Below are 22,560 nucleotides of genomic sequence, written 5' to 3'. Positions count from 1 at the left end.
CAAACTTTGTCTTCTGTGGAAGTTAATCAATATGTTTTCTCTTGTGCTGAAATCTGTTGCTTTACATGGTAACTAGGTAATTTACCTGTGCTTCGCGCGGGTATAAATAATCTTTCTAAGCTTTTGAACAACCTTTTCAATAATCTACTTGTCTGAGGTCAAACGTTCACCACTTTTCGTTATTGTTACTTTGTTACTCTAACAAAATTTATAGAAGGAGAAAAATAAATTTGAAACAACAACAAAATAATATTGTTGACCCTTTTAGAAATTTAATCTTCAATAAACTGCTGGTCTGAAGGCCCTTCTAGATGCTTCATTAATGCAACTTTACGACTTGTTCAAAAATATGTATGTATAATTGTTGCATTATGAAAGTACAAGTAGATAAAAATGTTGGATTCTAGGCTCATGTTAAAGAAATATTCTTGAACATTAAAAAATAAAAAATGAGTCTAACCTAGATAACTCAAACGCTTTGCAATGACTTGGAACATGAAGGACAACAAATCTATGTTAATAGACATATCTTTTGTAGTTTAAGGTATTACTTTTATATAGAGTAGGTTTTGTTTCATATTCTTCAAATTAAGTTTGCCGAAAATAGTCATAACTCACACGAAAAATATTTAGAAGAGCCGAATGAGAAGGAAAAAAAAGAAAAGCATTAAAAGGACGAAAAGTTTTGTTCAAGTGAGATAATATACATACCAAACGAAAAATAATCAATACAATTTTAAGGAACCAACAAAACAACGAGAAAAAATATCATTAAAAGGACTAAACTATGAGATATCCAATGATGATAACGAATCATTCTAACCAGAAAAGTTCCTATGTTTTAGAATAACATACCACAAAAAATTGACTTACACTTCAATCAACTTTCAATCCTTAAGTACCCATAATATCCACTGATAAAATTTAGTAAAAATAGATAACAACAACATAACAACCAAAAAATATGGGCATGCAAGGTTATTAACTCTCAAAGTATTTTTTAAAGAAAACAAAATCGCATCCTTGTATGAAAATGGATTTGTAAGGGCTTTTTTATTGTACCTTCAACAATTTCAGTGGATAAACCTTGCTTGAATACCCAATTAACGTTTGTTATTTAATATGTACTAACAAATACTTATAACAATAACTTTGCATAAACATAAACAACAAAGTTTAAAGCATGTACTCAAAAACAACAATTAATAATATAAGCATAAATTAATGACCGTAAAAAACATACCAGGATCTTCAAAAATAGAATGAAACAAAATGGAAAAAATCGAGTCCATTGTATGCACATTGTGTCCTTAAGGAAATTATTTCCATCTAATACACGATGTTTAAAGGAATAGATCCTCTCAAGATAGAACGATTCTATTCACCAGTGTATTGATACAAAAATAATGGTTTCAGTGAGCCATTCAACAGGAGCAAAGTACACAAATATTTAATTGTGAAGAAGAAGAAGAAGAAGTTCAAAATTTTCGTTGTTTTAAAATGAGAGGAAAATCCTCTAATTATAGACAACAAAGAGTAGTGTGAACAAATGATTATTGTGTCTTATCGGAAATGTTACAACTCTTTGGAAAAGTTACAACCCTTCGGAAAGATCACAACCTTTCATAAAAGTCACAACTTTTCATAAAAGTGACAACTCTTCATAAAAGTCACAACTATTAATAAAAGTCACAACTTTTCAGAAATGTTACAACTCTTTGGAAAAGTAACTCTTTGGAAAAGTTACAATCCTTCAGAAAGGTTACAACCTTTCATAAAAAGCACAATTTTTTTATAAAAGTGGCAACTATTCATAAAAGTCACAATGTTTCATAACTTTTCACGAAAGGTGAAGGCTATTTTTGGAAATAAAATAAATTAAAAGGGAATCCTGGTTTGTGGTGGCACCACGTAGGCGGGCTTATGGTTCTCTTTTATATATATATATGATTGGTACCTCAGGTGGATCTTTTATATTTTGGGAAATAAAAAAATTATTTTTGGTTGTGCTTCTTTACGGCGAATTTCAAAGCTTTTGAGCTGATTCATGTTTTGGCTTGACAAAGTTCAGTTTCTTTTTTTCCCCTCACCAAACCATCCTTTTAGTGAAATCATACATATCCTCCCTCTTTTCTGTTCTCATTATTCTCTGGTCCATTTTATACATAAAGGGGGCTGTGAAGATTTTGTTTTCTGTGGGTGTTGAATCAAACATGTCTTCTCTTGAACTGAAAAACTGTAGCTCGACATGGTAGTTCAGGCGGGTTTATGAGATTTTGGGGAAAAAATCCATTTCTTGGTGTTTCTTCTGTCTTCTAAGGCTAGCTGATGCTTGCAGCCATGGCTGGATTCAAAGATCTTTTCGTTTATGTCTGAGAAAAGGGCAAATCTGGGGATGCCCTTTTGGTGCCTGATTTAGTTAAAAGAATGATGCCTTTGAGATGATTTATGGTTTGGCTTGGCAAAGATCAGTCGAATCTGCGAGCTGGTTTATTTCTCTCACAATATTCCATCTGCTTTTTGCAGCAATCGTGGACTAGCGCATTTTTCTGATAGTTTTTTGACAATCTGAGCCTCGTTTCTTTTGAACTTGAAATTCCTTCTATAATTTATCTGCTTTTCACATGTTCTTTAATGTCAGGAATTCTCTAACATTGTCATTATCCCTTTTTTCATAAATCTGAGAATCTCAATTCCTAAGAAGTATTATTTATTCATCCTCAAATTCGGATTCGTCCCCTTATCTGCCTTCATTCCTGAAGTTAATTACTGGCATTGAGATTGTGAGGGTGATAAAGATAGTGGAGGAAGTGAAAATAGCGACAAATATAAGGGTAGTTTATTTGAAAATAAGGGAAAACATAACCTACTTTTGTTATTGCAGGGACATGATTGTCCCAAACTATTAACAGAGGTCATATCTAGACCATTTCACATAGTTTAGTTGTAAATATAACTTGTTTCTCTATTATATTGCAACTCGACTATCTCGATTAAGAAGGAGATCTCTACATTTCTCTCCTGAAAAAAGTCATAAGTGGTTCACTTTCTATGATATTAAGGAATCCTATTTTTAAAGGTAACAACTCTATTATTATATCACAAAAATCAAACCTGCTGTGGCTATCCATAATTTTTTTTTTTTTATGAAGCAAGTGAATAATAAATCACAAAGGCATCAAGGAGATGCATAATTACAAAAGAGGGGGAGATAGCAGCTCATATAAAGATAACAAAAACCTAACATAAGTCTATAGAGCTGACAAATCCAAAGGTCTAGCACAAGACTAAAGAGCTAATAAATTCTAAAAAAGAATCTGGGTTATATACAGGGGTGAGATTAACCCAGCTAAAAAGAGTAGTCATTTCCATTTCAGTATGTTTGACCCATTTCTAATTATTATTACACCATTACTTGTACAAACTTTACAAATTTCAAAAACTTAATTCATTCCATATTATATTTTAACTGTAATAGTATATCTTCAAACTTACTCTTCTGGAACTGCTTTAATATTTCTCTAGTGTGATAAGTTATTCAATTATTAATTTATGTTTTGCAACTTTCATGCAAATCAAAATGAATGATTGTGAACTTGTCCTTCTGCTCCTGCATGTCTGTCCATCGCGATTGTCCTCACTTGCTCTCATTATGGAGGATTTTTTTTTATGCATGTAAATCTCATAACTATTTCGGTATCCTGAAGACGATGAAGAAGAAGATGTTCATTTAGCTCCAAACACTGCTGATGATGCTCCTAGAGTCCTAAATCAAGGGCAAACTGCACCTGAGGAAATGAAACCTTCTCGTCCAACTGGATGTGTTGTTGGCATCATAAAGCGGAACTGGCACTCGTAAGTTATTGTTTATTATCTGCTGGCTTTAGATGTGTTGTTGTTCTTGTCATTCAGTGCGTTTTTTAGTGTGATTTTAAAGTTTTTCTTATCCTCTCCCCCTTTTTTTTTTTGAAAAAGCATCTCAAAGGATATTTTGAAATGTGCATGCATTACACAATCATGTTTTCAGAAAATTCAAATAGACATTTCAAGTCTATTTCTGAAGATACCTTCAAAACAATTTTCCTTTGCTGGTTCTTGCCTGAATAAACAAATGAGTTAGCAAAAATTTTAAGGCGACTTATCCTATCACCTTTAGAGTACAATATGTTTTCTCTCTTTTAAAAGATTGTATCCTTTTATTTTTCATTTTGGTAATTAGAAAAAGGACATCACCTTGGTCCGTCCAAATAGGTCACCACCTAGCAACACAGTTGTGGTCATTTAACTTTAGGAACCTTTCAGCTACCATGTTTTGGGTCAAACTTGATTTGGCCATGGCATATTGTTTGATGGTTTATTCTTCATTTTTCAAATCGTTAAGTCTTTTGAATTCTTTTCTTTCCTTGAAATGGATAAAATGTGTGAAATTTCTTGACTTTAATCAGGTTGAAAAGCCTGCTCTTTCTTTTTCTGACATGATAGATATTTGTAAAAAATGTCTTTGCCTAATATTATTGACAGAGTTAAATGCACCACTTACATTTAGTTTTTAAATTCTTCCTCTCGTTTGAGTGTTTGTGGTTTGCATTTGGGATTCGCACAATGACCATTTCTGTCCAGTCAAATACTTTTTCATACTGACGGGACACTCAGAACTAAAAACTAATGGGATCCCTTCTTTTACACATTTGAACTACATTTTTATACTTTTGCTTCGTTTGAGCCGTCGACGCTTAAGGCATGTATAGGGGCTAGGGCTTTTCCCCTCAAACTGTTAGAAAAAATTATTTGATTGTCTTTACCATGCCCCATCATGTGTTGGTCATTTCCCCCTAAAACATGTAAAAAAAAATTATATAGAGAGAGTCGTACTTTGCTTGCTGTGATTCCATGTTAAAGCATTCACATCTCACCTAAATCTTAAACCAAGAGGTATAGTAAATTTGGATCATCATAAATTCCACGCTCCAAACGTTCAGCCCTTGGCATTTCAAATGTGTGAGATTTTGCACCTATTTTGCTATCATGCATCTTCTTGATGCGATTTATAACACTATTTCATCAAAAAGAATGTGTGAGATTTTTCTCCTTCTATGGTCTTGGATTTGTCTCATGTGCTAGCCTTTGAGGTTGGGTTAGATCCAACGTCCATTTCCGTAACATGGTATTCGACCCTCTTCGATTTTGACATAGCTTATGCTACTGGTGGGCGGCTTACACCCTCTGGTGCCACTACTCTTCTTCCTGACGACCGTTCTAGGTATTGCTCCTCTATCGGGACAGTTCAGACACTGCTTCTGTATATGGTACCTTTTCAGGTGTTGGTCAGTCCTCTCGTGACTGTTTCTTACCTCTTGTGATAGCTTTACGATTAAGTCGGGCCGAGTTCAATTTCCGTAATCATTTGCAAAGTGACATGGGGATTAGAGAGTTCTGCCTCTTCAATATGAGAAAATCCTGCAAAAATTATATGGTCGCTGGACTCTCTGCACTGTCACTGAACTCTCATACTTTAAATTGCTGTATGCCTGTATCTATTTCCACCAACAAAGTCTTCATTTATGTGGTATATAATATTGTATGTTTCATCATTGCAGTTACTGTGGATCCTTGGAGCCAATGCCTATGCCAGCTGGTGATGGTGGTCGTGCCCATGCCTTATTCGTATCCAAAGACCGCAGGATTCCGAAGATACGGATACAAACTCGTCAATTGGGAAATTTGCTGGATAAACGGATTATCGTTGCGGTTGATTCATGGGATCGTTTGTCTCGATATCCAAGCGGTCACTATGTGAGGACAATTGGTGAAATAGGTGATAGGGACACCGAAACAGAGGTATGTGATGAAATGTCATTCATTGCTCTTTAAAATTTGAACAAATTATCCTTCTCTACCCTTTCTGTAATGTACTTTTGAGATTGTTTGTAGTTTTTCTGTTGTGGCTTATTGTTGAATACCTTCTAATAAGTGCTCAGGGCGTTGGTGTCCTTTGCTTGTAGGTACCTATATATTATCTTACATGCTTAAATAATTAGGATTTGATTTATTTCTTGATGCTGATGGATAACAGTCCTGACTATATTTGTTCTGTAATAACTTCAGGTGGTACTAATAGAGAATGATATAGATGCCAGGCCATTTTCTGCCCAAGTGTTGGCGTGCTTGCCACCATTACCTTGGTCTGTGTCTTCTCAAGATTTGACAAATCCTATTAGACAGGATTTGCGTCACCTGCGTGTATGTAGTGTGGACCCTCCTGGTATGTTGTCCAAATTTATAGTGCTTTTCGTCTTCCATTTAACTGCAGTGCCCACATTTAGTTTGTGTCAGCATAGATGAGATACTTTTTACATGTGATGTCAATCTGAGACAGAATTCTGCTTTTTCTGTGATGCAGGATGCAGAGATATTGATGATGCATTGCATTGTATGGCTCTTTCAAATGGAAATTTTGAAGTGGGAGTTCGTATCCATGTTTAATTTTGAAATCTTTTGGCTAGAATTTACAAAACTTTTTTTTGAGTAAAGTAACTTCGTATTAAAACCAGCACTTAGGTAGTACTGAAAAAACCAATTTTCAAATGGATAGATGGATAGATACATAATATACCAGATGTGAAACCAATCCTTAATGGTGCCTAGGACATCTAGGATTGATTCAGTGTCACTAGAATACAGTTTAGTGCACCAAAAACAGAAAAGCAAAATGCATTTTAGCTTAATATCCTGTACTAAACTCCTCCTATCCTCAAAACATCTATCATTTCTTTCCTTCCAAATTGTCCACCAAATACATGATGGGATGATCCTCTTTACAAAACTTAACACTGATCTCTTTTGCTAATTTCCTTCTTCAAGAGACAGTGATCTCCTTGAAGAGGGGTGTGATGAGGGTTTTGGGCACATGAGGCTGTTCGTATCATCTTTGGCTTATTTCTGTGTACAACCAGTGTAATGATGGGTATTCATTTGTGATACCATCTCTTATTTCCTTTGATGCTTCCTATCCTCATGATTTTGTACCTAAAAATCTTTTGACTTCCCAAATTTTGTTGGCCTTAGCTACAATAGCTGTGCACCCCCTTCACATGGGGAAGGACCCTGCTAGACGCCTGAGTGTGTGGTGTGTAGTGGGTGTGTCTTAGTGTCTTCTTACTACGAAAAAGAAATGAGACTATAGATGATTCTCATTCTCGAAAATCCACTAGTTCTCACTTTTCTTTCGCCTAAACAATTTCATTGCCTCACTCCGCTCGCCTCCAACAACTTAGTTAGTTCGCCTACAAAACAACCTTTTGTATTCCAGGACTTTTTTGTTATTTATTTATATTTATAAATAAATATAACGTCTACATCATGGGAAAGTCTAGGTGTGAGTCTTTAATACATACCAGATATTGCCGATGTTACTAATTTTGTTCATCCTGGAACTCCACTCGATGATGAGGCTTCACAAAGGGGTACTTCTGTATATCTTGTAGAGCGTAGAATCGACATGCTTCCAAAACCTCTTACGGAAGGTAAAATTTACTTTTCAGGAACTAGCCTGGACTAGTTTTTGCTTGTCAGATGGCTTGGAGATGGATTTGGATCAATTGTTTTATTGTCTTCAATTAATCTTGTCTTTTTTCTTTACTTGGCAGATATTTGTTCACTTCGTTCTGATGTTGAAAGACTAGCTTTCTCAGTTATCTGGGTATGTAATTTATTTTTATGATATTTCTAGAAGTAATAGCTGATCTTCTATTTCTGACAGGCTTCTTCTCTCTCAAATATCTGCCAGTTATCTTTGTTATTTTTCTTTCTTGCTGCATATCTATCTGCCTAGAGCTTCGTACAATGTTCCCCCAGTCTGAAGTCAGTATAGTTTTTGTCTTTTACTAACAGGCAGCTTATACAAACCTAGTTAATGGTCAATTATCTAACTGCATTAATTGTCAGTCATTTTGCGCTGCTATGTCGCATGACTAATCCTTCCGTGAGGCTGATAGCTACATATAAGGAGATAGAACTTAATTGTTGCAGGTTGTTGATGAAATACATTTGTAGCATTCTGGATTGTATGGCTCAATTATACTGGCATACTATAACAACCTTCATTAGGCCCTGTCTACTTGGTTTGTGCTTGTGTCCACCCCCCACCCCAACCCCCCGACATAAGTTCTATATCTGTATTTTCACCCAATGTGCATTTATTTGTATTTCAGGAAATGACACCTGATGCCGAGATTATTTCTACAAGATACACTAAAAGCGTGATTAAATCATGTGCAGCATTATCCTATGTCGAGGCGCAAGCAAGAATGGATGATAGGTGCTCCCATTTGATGTTTCTGTTTACATTTTGTCTTCTTGGTTCTTTTCTGGTCATATCAGATTCTAAAGCGTTATCTCCTCTCAAACATCTTGAACCAAACGCATTCTCATCAGTATTAGGTATGCAGATGGCCCCTCATTAACCACTGTATCCTAGCACTGTGATTTAGCTGGAGGCAATTGGTGTTGCCTTTTCCAGTCTATGTTGTTGTTTTTTGCCCTCAGAAATAGCGATACCTAATCCTTCAAGGTATAATGAGGCCTTCAACAAGATCAAATTGGGACCCAGTTTTTTGGCACTGAGAGTATGGAAACTTCAACTGTTATTAAAAAAGTTTTCAGATGTCTGACAAATTCGTTTCGTTGCTCAGTCTTCTTCTGTCTTCCCTTTAATCTGTCTTGTGGTCAATATTTCTCATGATTTTTCATCTTCCCAATGTAAATCATTTGGAAGGTAGATTTATCTTTATTTGTTGATCATTTATTGATAAACTGTAAGATCTCATTGATGTCAAACTAAGTGGTGTTATCCTTAAAGAAGTGTTGTAGTATGTACTTTGAAGCACTTTAAAGCCTACCAGTATCCAACCATCTCTACGCATGGTGTACTTTGCACTGAAAAGTGCTTGACTATAGACTAGTGTTGTGAAAAGTGCTCGTTTCATTGCTTTAGGTGAAGCAAGGCAAGGGTTCAGAGCTACTTGGGGTGGGGGGTGAGGTGCTGTGAAGTGAATAAAGCGGTCACTTTTGTTTGCGAAGCGTGAAATGAGGTAGCGACAAATTGGTTGCTTCTTTTTTTTTTTATATATTTTTAAAAAGCAACTTTTTGAAGAAAATGGAGAGGTGAGGGAACCTGTTTTAGAAAACAAAATTCAAAGAGCTTCCTCTTTCTCTCTGGGACTACGGTTCTTTGACTGGCTGCTGCTTCTTCTTCTTCTCCAAAATCCAGTAATTTTCTTCTACTTCTTCTTTCCTTTGTTTCACTGCATCTTCTCTGCGGTGCTTCTTCTTCTGTTTTTTTTTTCCCAAAGCAACTTTTAGAAGAAAAAGGAGAGATGGGAACCTGTTTTGTAAAAAAAGTTCAAGGAGTTTCCTCTTCTCTCTCGTTTTTTTTGTTTTTTTGAAAATGGTCATGTTGTATTCTTCAGCATTAAGGATATGCTGGTGACCTTCAGCAAGCAAAGGGGAACAAAAGAAGAGAAAAAAAGATATTTACATGGATCGTAATAATTCTACAATCTGTTCTGTTTCCTCTAAACCTTTCTCTTTACACCAAAAATAAAAGGCTACAATACAGTTCCTCTTCTCTCTCTTGGACTAGGCTTCTTCGACTGGCTGCTTCTTCAAAATCCAGTAATTTTGTTCTGTAATAGAAGTGTTGTGCGTTCTAGCATTGCATACTAAGTGAAAAATGTTACTTATTTGGAGCCATAGACTTCCATAACAAATTCCGTGATAGATTAGGATGTTCGCCACTGAGAAACCGTTTTGTATTAGGATTTAAGTTGACACCTCTTCTTCCTTGAAAGACCGCGTTGAAGACAAAAACCATTCATCTTGTGAGAACACTGGTAAAGCAGTATCGAGAGAGGAAGAGAAACGTATGCATGGTGTGTTTATTGAGTATTGACCTAGATTAGAAAAGGCATATGACAAAGTGGCTAGGGAGGTCCTATGATGATGCTTGGAGGCTAGAGGTGTGCATGTGGCTTACACTAAGGCGATTAAGGACCTGTACAATGGAGCTAAGAATCGGGTAAGGTCAGTGGGAGGGGACTTGGACCACTTCCCAGTTATGATGGGACTGCACCAGGGATTGACCCTTAACTCTGTTCATTTTTGCCTTGGTGATGGATGAACTGATGTGGCATATCCAAGGTGAGGTGCCATGGTATATGTTATTTGCAGACGATATAGTATTGAATGATGAGATTCGCAATAGTCTCTTCCCTTCTTCTTTCTTTTCCTGACCTGGCTTGTAGTTTTGGCGTGTTATGCTTTGTATCCTTTATGTATCTTAGTAACAAAAGTGAAATACATGAAGGATTGTGGGGATATGATAAGTTCCTTCGTAATGCTTATATAGGCAATGAACATTTCCATTTCCTTACAAAAAATATGGTTTGTATGAATGATGTCAGGTCATGATGTGCTTTTACAGTTTAAAATATCCTAAGAGGGGACTTGATTGAGCAGACCCCCTCCCCCCGCCTTCATGCTAAACGGAGAGGCATATGACAGGACTCCTTTCCTTTAGAAAGATGTTAAGATTACACAAAAATGTTACCTGATTCAAAAAAATATATATGTTAAGATTACACAAAGTACAAAATCTGTCGGTGGAACTTCCATATCAAAATGTGAAGTTGCTTTGTCTTGCCCAATTTCGAGGTTGGTTAGCATCTGTATCTTGTCCTGCTTGTAGTTCGTGCTGGGGGTTAAGTTTTTGTTTGGGCTTGTGATCAAGTAAATAGCAGCCAGATTAGATGTGTGTTTGTACATGTAGTAGAAATTGAAATTCTACAGTACCCACAGGCCTAAAACTGTTTTTTTTTAAGAACTAAAAATTTGTTTATTTCAAAGCATCTTACTTTTGATGTAGTCGCAGAAAATAATTCCGAAGTATAACTTATTTCAACTAAAGGGGCCATAGATGGTTAGAAGTAAAATCCACTACTGATGATTGTGGAAGTGGATTTTTGTATGGTCTGACAGGGTGAACTGCTCAACCTGAAAAATTTTGAACTTATGAGTTTGTTTCCTGTTCAACTATAAACTAGTCAGTACTTGCATGCCCGTCTTCTTGAACTTCGAAAGTACTTGTATCTGCCATTTTGTAATTCCTAGTTCCCATACCTAACAAGTTATGTTTGTTATTCCAGTCGCTTGGTGGATCCAATAACTTCAGATTTACGAAATTTGAATGGGTTAGCCAAGGTTTTGATCTTGTAATCCTTATTCTCCTTTAATTACTATATCTTAGCTTTGGACTTTCAGCTCTAGTATCAATATATTAAAGGCATTCTAATGAGACCAACTTTTGCAGATAATGAGGCAAAGACGCATTGATAGGGGTGCACTGACACTTGCTTCTGCTGAAGTCAAATTTCAGATTGATACTGAAACTCATGACCCTCTTGATATCGGTATAATCCAACTCTTTTCTTTCTCTCTCTCTCTCTCTAGTTTCTTTTGGTAGCTTATTGTAATTTAGATAAAGGTGCCCAATTACCTGCTTTTTGGAAAGCCAAGAATTTTTCTTACAGATCTCCTTTAAATTATATATTTACAGTGCTTAAGATTCAGTTTAAGGATCATTTGTTTCAAATTGGTGCAGTATTGTGACATTAAAATTTCGTAGCTTTGAGCTCTTATAACATATCCCTTGCCAATTTTTACACCCACTGTTTCACTGAAGAATTCTGCTATTTTTGTGGGACTGCACAATGACATCATCCTTTGTTAGATTGTTTGAGTAGTCGTGAGAAGTTAATTTTATGATGTATGTATAGGAATGTATCAGATTCGTGAAGCAAACCAAATGGTTGAGGAGTTTATGCTTGCTGCTAATGTTGCAGTTGCTGAAAAAATCCTTAAGCATTTTCCTGTCTGCTCACTATTAAGGTTTGTTGCTATTGTTACTTAGAAACAAATCTGTCTGTATAGTTTGCTTCTTTTACCTAGAATATCTTCCTTAACTGGTGTCTAAACTTTCTGGTCTCATATCTATATCCTGCTATGCTGTATAGGTCTCTTTCCGTATCCTTCATGTGCTAAAAAAAGAATGTAATCTGATCCTGTCATTTTGAAAGAATTAACTTTCCTAAGATGGTATAATATGTGATTGCAGGTAATAATGAGAAGTTTTTTTGGAGATCTAGCAGTTTGATGAATGCTTATAGGCAGTTATTTAGAGTGATTCCTTGCTCACAGGCATATGTTTATTGAGTTACAAAGTTGTAAATAAGGATAACAATTAAAGAAACACACATTTGAGGCTACATTTCTTTAAGGGCTTCAATTCTTTAAAGGGATGATGACATATTTTTTAAAGGGCTTCAGTTCCTTGTAGGGGTGATGCTTGTCTGGTAGTAACAGGCTCAACATACTCAGTCCACTTTTACATGCAACTCTGCTTCATCTTCTCCCCTCCTTTACCAACCTGTTCTTTCTGTACAATTTTCATACATCAGATAGCTATTCACAGTTGTCTAAGATGGAGCACTAGAGACAGATATGGTGGCTCTAGTCTAATTCCAAGTGTTCCGCAAAAACTCGAATTACATGTTATGCCAGAGAGTTGTGACACTATGAAATGGCTATTAAAGATTACGTTTGGTACTTCAATTAAATTTGATAATTCTCCAAGTTTACATGATGCATTTTTATTTGCAGACGCCATCCAAGCCCAACCAAAGAAATGCTTGAGCCTCTTCTCCGCACAGCTGAAGCAGTTGGTCTAAGTTTAGATGTGACATCATCCAAAGCATTGGCTGACTCTCTAGATCTTGCCAAGGTGAGTTGTGGCTTATTGAACGTGATGTGCATAGTGAAACTTAAGAATGAAAGAATGAATTTTCTTCCTTCCACTATATTTCTGAAGGGGTTTTAGCTATAAATCAAGTCATATATTATAGATGAGTTCACAAGCTGCATGTGTCGACTCATTTTTTGCTTAACCCGGCCTGGCTATTATTGAGCTGAGCTGAGCTGACCTGAACAAGCATTGACCTAATTCCAGAATAAGCTTGGGTATGGGTTCGCTGACCTAGATGAGAAACGAGTTTCATCTCTCCATACAAGCTACATAGAACCCTAGCAGACAAAGCTTCATACAACACTACCTGATATTTCCGGTTACTTCTAATGTGCAGCCACAGAACCTCTTTCTTTATAAGTTTCTCATTCATTCTCTCATTTTGCAGCCACACAACCTCTTTCTTTATCAGTTTCTCATTCATTCTCTCGTTTTTTTGATGAAGTAAATAATTTCATTGCTGGCAGCCTGGCATCAAGTGAATGCATAATAGTTACAAAAGTAGAATAGCAGAAAGAACTTATCACCTCCATTGCATATCTAGTTGAGAGCTAGTGAGCTGGTAAAATTCAAGAAGGTAACAGGGGAATTTATTGGGGACATATAACCCAACTATACAACAGCATAAGACAATGAGATTTTAGAGATTTGTAGGTAGTAGATATTCCATCAAAGCATCTCCTATTTATTTCATTCCAGATACTTCAAAAAATAGCAGCAGGTATCATCTTCCAAATTCTCTTGATGGTGTTAAGAACTTTCCCACAACTCCTACTCTCAAAACCATTCCTGTTATTCTGTGGCATGACCCAATTGAGTCCAAAAAGTGTGATAAACATACTCCATAAGTCTGCTGCCGCTGGACAATGTATAAAAAGGTGGTTGTGTGACTCTGCTTTCTTCTCATTCCCTCTCATATTGTTTTTACAAGACACTGCTAAAGCAGGATGCTTTGTGCACTGGGCTTTTTGTTGTATTAAAACCATTCATAGGAATGATTTACTAATCTCTTCTCTATTCAATTGATTGAAATGGAATGAACAACTAATTTTGCAATTGGCTTTTTCGTAACATTCACTTGTATTAAGTTATTATTAGGATACTTGATATTTGCAAGTCATGTTTGTTATTGGCTTAGAGGAATAAAGTTGGTTTGCTGATTTAAGTGATATGTCAGTTCATATCCTTAAAAAAAAAAGTGATATGTCAGTTCATAAATTATTAGGATTTTTATTTCAAATTTGGCATTATTTAATTGGAACTTAGGGCTTGTGGCAGATCAACTCTATATGTTCAAGCTTTTTGCAGCTTAATATCAAGCCCCGAGCTCGAGTCATGGAATTTTAGGCTCAAACTATTTCAATCCTAGCCTTAAATGGAGGCTAGACTAACTTTTACTGTTAAGAATTTCATATCAGTTCTTTTATAACACAAGGTGCTCACTATTGGCTATACTTTTCGGCCAAACATAATGTACTTAATAATGTGTTTAGCTCACAAATGAAGGTAATTTGGCTAAAAAGCTGTTGTTTTCTCTTCAAAATAAAAGGAAAATAACAAGACAATCGATGAATGCCTTCTCTGATTCTTTTTTCGGCTGCTCTGTTATTTATTGAAAGATTGCATTGGTCCTTCACTAAAATACCCGTAATTTTATTGCATACATTTACATAAGTTAATTTGGCTCAAAATTGACTGAAGGACTACTTTTGTGGAAGAATTACCAATCGGGGACTTAATAGCCAAGAAAACACTGCATAGAGTGATGATATTGCACTCCTCAAAGTAGCTAAGGGACATCTAGTTCCATTGGTTGCTGTTGTGCATTCATATGCTAACTTTCTGTCTTCTCCCTAGGGTGACGATCCATACTTCAACAAGCTGATCCGGATTCTGGCAACCAGATGCATGACACAGGTGTTCCTTCTTCGTTGGTTTGACCAAATCCCCTACTTCTGAAATATCATGTAATTTCTGAGTTGGCGTTGCTTTTGGTATGCATTTTCAGGCGGTTTACTTTTGTAGTGGAGACCTTAGTCCTCCGGAATATCTTCATTATGGTCTTGCCTCTCCTCTTTATACTCATTTCACCTCGCCCATTAGAAGATATGCTGGTTAGTAAAAGTTACCGTCCATTTATAATGACAAAGTGCAATGGATGCGACCAATTGTGAGCCTCTTTTTCTGTCTTGTCTTGTAGATGTCATCGTCCATCGATTGCTTGCTGCTTCTTTGGGAATTTATCAGCTTCCCGGTGTTTTCCAAGATAGACCCAAGCTAACTAGTATTTCTGACAGTAAGTGTTGCTTTTCATTATGCTTGGCATTACGTTTTAAATGCATTAGACTTCTTGTGGATGGGGAGTATATGAGCTTGCCTTTATAGTTATGCTTGTTCTTGATTAATGCTTTTATGTTTTTGGTTGTGTCATCTGTCCAGAGGTATCAGAAGAAGTTTGTATTAATGCTTTTACGCTTTTTTCCTCCACTGAGTGAATAGTGGGGACTTGGGATTGAATGTGTCTGTTAGTCTTGAGGTTTTACTTAGCAATAATTTGAGTATTTTTGGCTCCTAGGGCTTCGGTCTAGTGGTAAGAGCACAACTGTGTAATGCGTGGGTTAGACATATGCCACGGATTCAAACTTGCTGCAGACAAAAACATGGTATTTAATTTGAGAAGGGCAGAGGGAGGCCCATTATCCCATCGAGTTTTGAATCATGCGCCACTGTCATTGGAGGATTTCTCAGTTATCAAAAGAACTTGAGTACTTCTGTTATAGCCCATCTGTTCAAAGTAAATAATTATTTGTGCAGTGTTAGCTTTCTAGTATTTATGTATTGCTGAACTTTGGACATAAAAGGGTTAAAACTTATAATGAACTTCTGTTCAGACCCAGTTTTCACTCATCAACATTTACTATTTATGGCAGTGTGAGTTTTCTTTATGAATGACACGTGAAAAGGAAAAAAGAAAAAGAAGAAAAGTAGAAGTCTTTTCTCATAGGAAAATAGTAGAAATCATGGTCTAGTTTCAAATTTTATGTGGTTGTGTTTGCTCATTTGTGTTCCAAAACAGATCTAAATTATCGGCATAGGAATGCTCAGATGGCCAGCAGAGCATCAGTAGAGCTCCATACTCTCATTTTCTTCAGGAAGCGGTATGAAGAACATCTTCTTGGTTATATCCCTTTATGTCCTCCATACTCTCTCATTTTTACTTTTCCATTCTTGTGTACAGACCAACAGATACTGAGGCGAGAATAGTGAAAATAAGATCCAATGGCTTCATTGTCTTTGTGCCCAAGTATGTGTTGTTTCTTCATTTAGAGAGCAAAACAAGTTAATGGATTTCCTTTTGCATCAGTTTAGCTCATTGATTATTGTATACCTTTCCAGGTACGGTATTGAAGGGCCTGTATACTTGACATCTAAAGGCGACAATGGAGGGGAATGGGTAGTCGATGAGAAACAACAGAAAATTAGAAAGCTTGATGGAAGTGTTTCGTATGGTGTACTTGGAACAGTGAGAATTCACATGGAAGTCGTTGAGCCTCAGCCTAATCGGCCTAAACTACAACTAACCCTTGTATGAGACCGATAACTTTACCAAGAAAGTCGAGGTTGATAGCAAGTAGTTGTTATTCCAGTGTGATAGTTGAATTGTTTTTCTACAGACATTGTGTATCATATATCGATGCAGCTCCATTAAATGTTCAAAAAATTGATTATTATTCTTTTATTGCTTTCTGCCACTATTATATGTTACATAAATGTTCTAAAGTGTATTTTAGCTGGTTACCATAGACTGAGATATTGGAACATTATCTAAATTGCATAGGGGTGTGGTAGTAACATATCCTGTTTTCGTTTCAATTTATGTGATACTACTTGACTGTGAATAGAAACTTAGAAATAAAGAGTCTATTGAAACTTGCGGTCAAATTATCATATTAAGGGTTAAATTAGATAAACGTTTTAGTAGGGTTGTATATGATCGAGTTGGTTTGGATTTTTAAATATCAAATCAAATTATTTGTATCGGATTTTTAGAATTACAAATCAAACTAAACTAATAAAACTTGGGTTTTTCAACTTGATTTTTTTGGATTGTTTGGTAAAGTATTTATACAAACATTTAATTAACTTGTTTTTTGATTCAAATATTTTTTTAGTCCTATCAAAATACAATTATTTAAGTGTTATCTAAGAAAATAGCACAAATATGGAATGAGTGATGAGATTAGTATATTCAAGAAAAAAAAATACTACAATTGCATAAAATAAATATTGTAAATTAATAGGTCGTAGTGAAAATGATCATATTTTAAAAGGATTAAAATAAGCTTAATGCGTATTATTACATATTAAAATTAGGTTATGTATTTTTAATGCCTAAATCAATATAAAACTAAAGAACAAATATTCAACATTATTGTCATTTTTTATGTTGAATTAATTTTTTTTTGTTAGTGATTTGATTTTGAATTGAGCTTTATTAGAGACTTAGAGTTACTAATAATATCTATGTTAAAAGTTAAAAAATTATGAAAAAGTTAAGAGATATTTAGAGATTATATCAATGTAAATACTTTTATGTATAAAATAAATTTTAAAACTTATATATATAATGTCAGGTTGGTTTGGTCTCGAGTTTGACTTTTTTTTAGTTAAAACCAAACCAACTCAAATTAAGTCCAATTTTTTTTTTTTTTTTGCAATACCAAACCAAGTCAAACCAAACTATTAGTCATATTTATTTTTTTAGATTTTGACTCGATTTTCGATTCGGCTTTATACGCACAGATGAGATATAATGATTCTATATTTTCATAAATAAATGTAGAACAGTATACAAGCACAATCATAAAAGAATTTTGGCAAAAAAAATTTTGAAAAAAATACTGCTTTCAGTATCTAAGATTTGTAATTTATCATGATAAGAGCCACATAAATATAGTGGACCAAATGGTAAGTGCTAATGCTGCTACCAAATAAGTCCACATGATTAGAACAGAACACTCTTCTTGTGCTACATCAACTAATTGTGTCATTGTACCTGCATTTCATCATCATCTTCAATAAGCAAACCATAAACATCAGCATTCAGTTGATATGAAATTGTTATAACTTACTGATATTCATAGCAGGTGGGACGGTGTACTGAAGCATTAGCACGAAATGGTACAGAGGATCTGCTGGAAGGAATCCTAAGTTGGCTGCTGTTTTAACAATTCCAATCCCTATCAATGGACTGAAGATGAATCGTACGCTAACTACTGCTATTATAGTTGATGGTTTTACTTGTGCCTTCCTCAATCCTGTCAAAGTTGCCAGAGTTCAGAACGAGTATACATATAAACATTGTTTTAGATTTGCCTTTAATGATACTTCAATACCTTGGGTGAGATTGCCTCCAAGTATAAGAGTGATGCACGGAATGGTTCCATCCCTGATATGTAAGAAAATAACATGTAAACCTCAGCACGATCGCGATTGTAAATGTCTTATTTAGTAGTACATACCCAAGTAACTTGACAGAGTCTTGAATAACTCTAAGGGGAGCAGCATCCCCAATCACCAGATTTTTCAGCCATGTAACTGAACCAAATAGGAATCCTACAATCTGAAATATCATTCAAAAATAGAAAAAAAAAAAACAGAGTTACTTAAGAACAACATCCCTTCAAAAACCACAAGTGAAATCAGAAATTCGTAGTACTTACAGCTCCAAGAGTAGGAGGTGCTGTTAGCTCTTCTAAGAAAGTGTGTACCACACCTACTATTTTTCGCCATGATGATACTTCTACTGTTTGATTTTCAGTTGTTTTTGTGGTACTTACAGGAAGCTGATCTTGAGAATTGTTGTCAAGAAGGTAAGACTTTTCATTTGTCTCCGAGTCATTGTTTGGTCCCTTAATCGCTTCGTTCTCCTCTGCTGTTTTTAGAGCTTTAAATTTCAAGGATGAACTTCTTATTAGCTGATAAGTGAATGTCCAAATGTAGAAACCTCCAAGCTACCAAATCGAGAAAATTTTGTGTTGATAATTGGAACTTTATGAACATAACTTCAGGGGAGAATGTGATGAATTAGAACTTACTGCCATTGAGAAAGATGCATAGGAAAGGCCAACAGAAGCACAAGTTTTATGATCACCAAATGGACTTCCATCTTCTTTGCAAATTGCAGGAATGACAATCAAAAGAAGATTTCCCAAGTTTCCTGTTTGTCAGAATTATGTTAGAGCAACTTTTACAATGTGGAGGCGTTCAAAGCAGAGGCAGATCCAGAATTTTGAGTTACTGTATTAAATAGTATTGTGTTTTGCTGAATGTGTAACTAAAACTCTAGCTCAGCCCGGGTAACTTTTGATGATGTTACCTGATGAGCATGTAGCAATAATGAGTCCCTCAAGATGTGGCTTTGGTTTCAATATTTTCATAGCTATCCATCCAAGAATCCCTCCAAATAGAAATGTTAACCCAACATTTACTGGCATAAACCACCTGTATATATAGAATAAGATTTAGTTCATTTGTACAAAATGCCACTGAAATGACACATCATCTTAGATTTTGACAATTCGTGGTGATCAAATATTCTTTATGTCTCAATTTATGTAATATTGTTTGATTGAGCGATTAATAACCCAAAAGATTAATATATTAGCCAAGAATGTACCATGTGATGATATCTTGAAAGGTGACAGACTCGGCCAAACTCGCAAACATCAGGGCCGGTGTAAATACCACAAACACTATCTGCATAGATACGTCAACGTATAAAAGTTAAACTCTTAAAATATTAAGAGTTGGACAAATAAAAATCGCTAAATTAGGAAGATAACTTACTCTGTTAAGGTATTTGCGGGCATCAGCAGGAAGCAGCTTAAGATAATCAGTGGCCATTACAGCTCCTAAACCACTTACTATTAGCACTTGCAATATTGGCATTGATGCCACTTCTAATAATGTCATAAAACCCATTTTTTCTTTTTTCTTTTTGCAAAATTTTGTAGATAAAAAATGTATATATATTATTTGCTAGTTCTAATGCCTAACTATGGAGTTTCAAAAATGTCTTTTTTTTTCCTTTTAATAAACTCTGTCTCTGTCTATATATCCTGCAAGCCCCAAACCAAAAAAAAAAAAAAAAAGAAGTTAAATCGTGGAATGGTTAAACCCCAATAAACAAACAAAAAGAATACATGAACAAATAAATAAATAAGTGACAAATTAATGTGTGCATTGTTTATGATACTTTCTCCTTTTCATCATTCGTTTTGAAACAACTTCTACCTTCTCGAGGTATGAGTAACGCGATAGTGTAATACCAAGACCAGTAAAAGAGAATGGACTTCATCCAATCGGACAAAACCCATGCCCCCTAACCAGTCGTACTCTGTACATTATCGTTATTGTTGCATGGGCCTATGGGCGTGACATTTGTTTATGTAAGCATAGGAAAGACCAAGGAAACAACAATTCCTTGACATGACATGGACTCATGTTTTCACATAATCACCGTCCAAATTTCGTTTCAGATCAATTCTTCTCTGCAATCGCTTCGATTCACCCCTCGGTGAAAAAACAAATTTGAACACTTCTAAGTTTACATTTTTCTGCTGTTATTCTTAGTCAAATTAAGTTCAAATGCATGTGTCAGCAATAGAAACATGTCTATATATATATAGTAAGGGNGTCTCTGTCTCTGTCTCTGTCCTACAAGCCCCAAACCAAAAAAAAAAAAAAAAAAAAGTTAATTCGTGGAATGGTTAAACCCCAATAAACAAACAAAAAGAATACATGATCAAATAAATAAATAAGCAAAAAATTAATGTGTGCATTGTTTATGATACTTTCTCCTTTTCATCATTCATTTCGAAACAACTTCTACCTTCTCGAGGTATGAATAACGCGATAGTATAATATCAAGACCAGTAAGAGAGAATGGACTTCATCCATTCAGACAAAACCCATGCCCCTAACCAGTCGTAGTCTGTACAATCTCGTTATTGTTGCATGGGCCTATGGGCGTGACATTGTTTATGTAAGCATAGGAAAGACCAAGGAAACAACAGTTCCTTGACATGACATGGACTCATGTTTTCACATAATCACCGTCCAAATTTCGTTTCAGATCAATTCTTCTCTGCAATCGCTTCGATTCACCCCTCGGTGAAAAAACAAATTTGAACACTTCTAAGTTTACATTTTTCTGCTGTTATTCTTAGTCAAATTAAGTTCAAATGCATGTGTCAGCAATAGAAACATGTCTATATATATATAGTAAGGGTGGTACTAACGTGACAGAAAACGACTAAAGGGGCAAGTGATACACTTCTATTAATAGCAATTCTGTTACTTTACGTCAGCAATGGTGTTGCTAAAGATACTTTACGCCCATCCAATCATGAGAAAATTAAAATTTACTACGTATATAAAAAATAATAGTATGAGTTTTCGGGCTAAATATTTATCAATTAATGAATGGATTTGCGGCTTACTAAACTTTAATTAAAGCTTAAATGTTTCTTTATCTCAGAATGGCTTATAGCGTACTTGAACAAGATAATCATTAGTGTTTGATTAAATTTTTTAAAAAGTGATTATGTGTATTTTTCTTAGTGTTTTTTAAAAAAATTGTCAACAAAAATTGTTTTTTTAGCTTTTGAGAATCAGCTTCTGTTGTTTCTCAAAAGTTCATATTTTCTCCTAAAAGCTTAGCCAGACACCTATTTTCAAAAAAAAAAACTTCACCAAACAGTATTATTTGTGTTAAGCTAAATGTCAGGAAAACGTTACGTTTGTGATTACAAGAAATCTTCATTGTTCATATCAAAACTACAAAATAAAATATTCGTAAATACAATAAATTACAGTTGAAAACACCAACACATTCCCATCTCTATAAATAAAATCAACATTACTCAGCTGATGTTCTTGCAATAGGAGGACCTAGAATAAGACAAAAAATTTAAAAAATTGTTCTCATACTTATATAAATTCTTTAATATTCTAGCCATCTTCATTTTCATAATAAGAAAAGAAAACAAAGAATTCTAATGAACGCAACAAGAATATTAATTCNGGAGGACCTAGAATAAAACAAAAAATTTAAAAAATTGTTCTCATGCTTATATAAATTCTTTAATATTCTAGCCATCTTCATTTTCATAATAAGAAAAGAAAACAAAGAATTCTAATGAACGCAACAAGAATATTAATTCATGCATCTTATTTTTGCTCACGAAAATAAATTCCTAATCATCCCAAAAACAAACTAAAAAGAAAAATAAAATTATCAAGAGAGATAAGAAAACAAACCTGGAATTATTTTTTTCAATCCGAGTTTTTTCTTCTAACATAAATCGATAAAGAAGTTGAAGTTTAAATATTGTAGGAAGAAAAATGAAGAAGAAGAAGAAAGCAATAGAAATTCCAATTGTATCGGACTTTCTTATATAGTAGCCAAATAATATGAGTGGTGGCTGGTTATTATCTGTTGCAATATTACTAATATCTAATCACATTAGTAAGTATATACTAATTATTATTTTTATTATTATCACAATTATTTAATAATAAATAATTATTTCAACTGAAATATATGTATTATATGGTCCGTGTTGGACTCAAACTCTATGTACATAATTTGAAAAGAAAAAAAAGAGTTGATACCGCCCCAACAACAAGACAACGTACAC

At 34.8% G+C, this 22,560-nt stretch overlaps 2 protein-coding genes across 2 annotated transcripts in view; one reads left to right on the top strand and one right to left on the bottom strand.

The window, feature by feature from the left end:
* The window catches only part of LOC125849095 (exosome complex exonuclease RRP44 homolog A), a 34,687-nt gene extending 18,021 nt beyond the window's left edge, over window positions 1–16,666 (top strand). Inside the window, exons 8-24 of the mRNA XM_049529108.1 lie at window positions 3,708–3,855; window positions 5,598–5,838; window positions 6,106–6,262; window positions 6,401–6,469; window positions 7,398–7,523; window positions 7,647–7,699; window positions 8,211–8,317; window positions 11,202–11,256; window positions 11,366–11,465; window positions 11,832–11,943; window positions 12,715–12,835; window positions 14,714–14,773; window positions 14,865–14,970; window positions 15,057–15,152; window positions 15,933–16,014; window positions 16,095–16,160; window positions 16,253–16,666. Of these exons, the coding sequence (XP_049385065.1) occupies window positions 3,708–3,855; window positions 5,598–5,838; window positions 6,106–6,262; window positions 6,401–6,469; window positions 7,398–7,523; window positions 7,647–7,699; window positions 8,211–8,317; window positions 11,202–11,256; window positions 11,366–11,465; window positions 11,832–11,943; window positions 12,715–12,835; window positions 14,714–14,773; window positions 14,865–14,970; window positions 15,057–15,152; window positions 15,933–16,014; window positions 16,095–16,160; window positions 16,253–16,448 (1,895 nt within the window). The 3' untranslated portion in view covers window positions 16,449–16,666. The remainder of the gene's footprint in view (window positions 1–3,707; window positions 3,856–5,597; window positions 5,839–6,105; window positions 6,263–6,400; window positions 6,470–7,397; window positions 7,524–7,646; window positions 7,700–8,210; window positions 8,318–11,201; window positions 11,257–11,365; window positions 11,466–11,831; window positions 11,944–12,714; window positions 12,836–14,713; window positions 14,774–14,864; window positions 14,971–15,056; window positions 15,153–15,932; window positions 16,015–16,094; window positions 16,161–16,252) is intronic.
* Window positions 16,667–17,743: 1,077 nt separating this feature from the next.
* On the bottom strand, window positions 17,744–22,306 carry LOC125849098 (protein PIN-LIKES 7-like). Its single transcript, XM_049529115.1, has 10 exons — window positions 22,181–22,306; window positions 19,706–19,977; window positions 19,536–19,615; window positions 19,236–19,360; window positions 18,955–19,076; window positions 18,580–18,870; window positions 18,379–18,479; window positions 18,253–18,305; window positions 17,989–18,174; window positions 17,744–17,912 (listed from the first exon to the last, which is right to left on the bottom strand). Exons 2-10 carry the CDS (start codon window positions 19,838–19,840, stop codon window positions 17,788–17,790), a joined length of 1,218 nt encoding a protein of 405 aa, XP_049385072.1. The 5' UTR covers window positions 19,841–19,977; window positions 22,181–22,306; the 3' UTR covers window positions 17,744–17,787.
* Between the last annotated feature and the right edge of the window lie 254 nt (window positions 22,307–22,560).

Source organism: Solanum stenotomum, chromosome 12 (assembly GCF_019186545.1).
Source record: "Solanum stenotomum isolate F172 chromosome 12, ASM1918654v1, whole genome shotgun sequence".
NCBI classification, from domain to species: domain Eukaryota; kingdom Viridiplantae; phylum Streptophyta; class Magnoliopsida; order Solanales; family Solanaceae; genus Solanum; species Solanum stenotomum.
The sequence above is the reverse complement of the archived record's forward strand: the minus strand, read 5'-3'. Positions and strand labels throughout refer to the sequence as shown.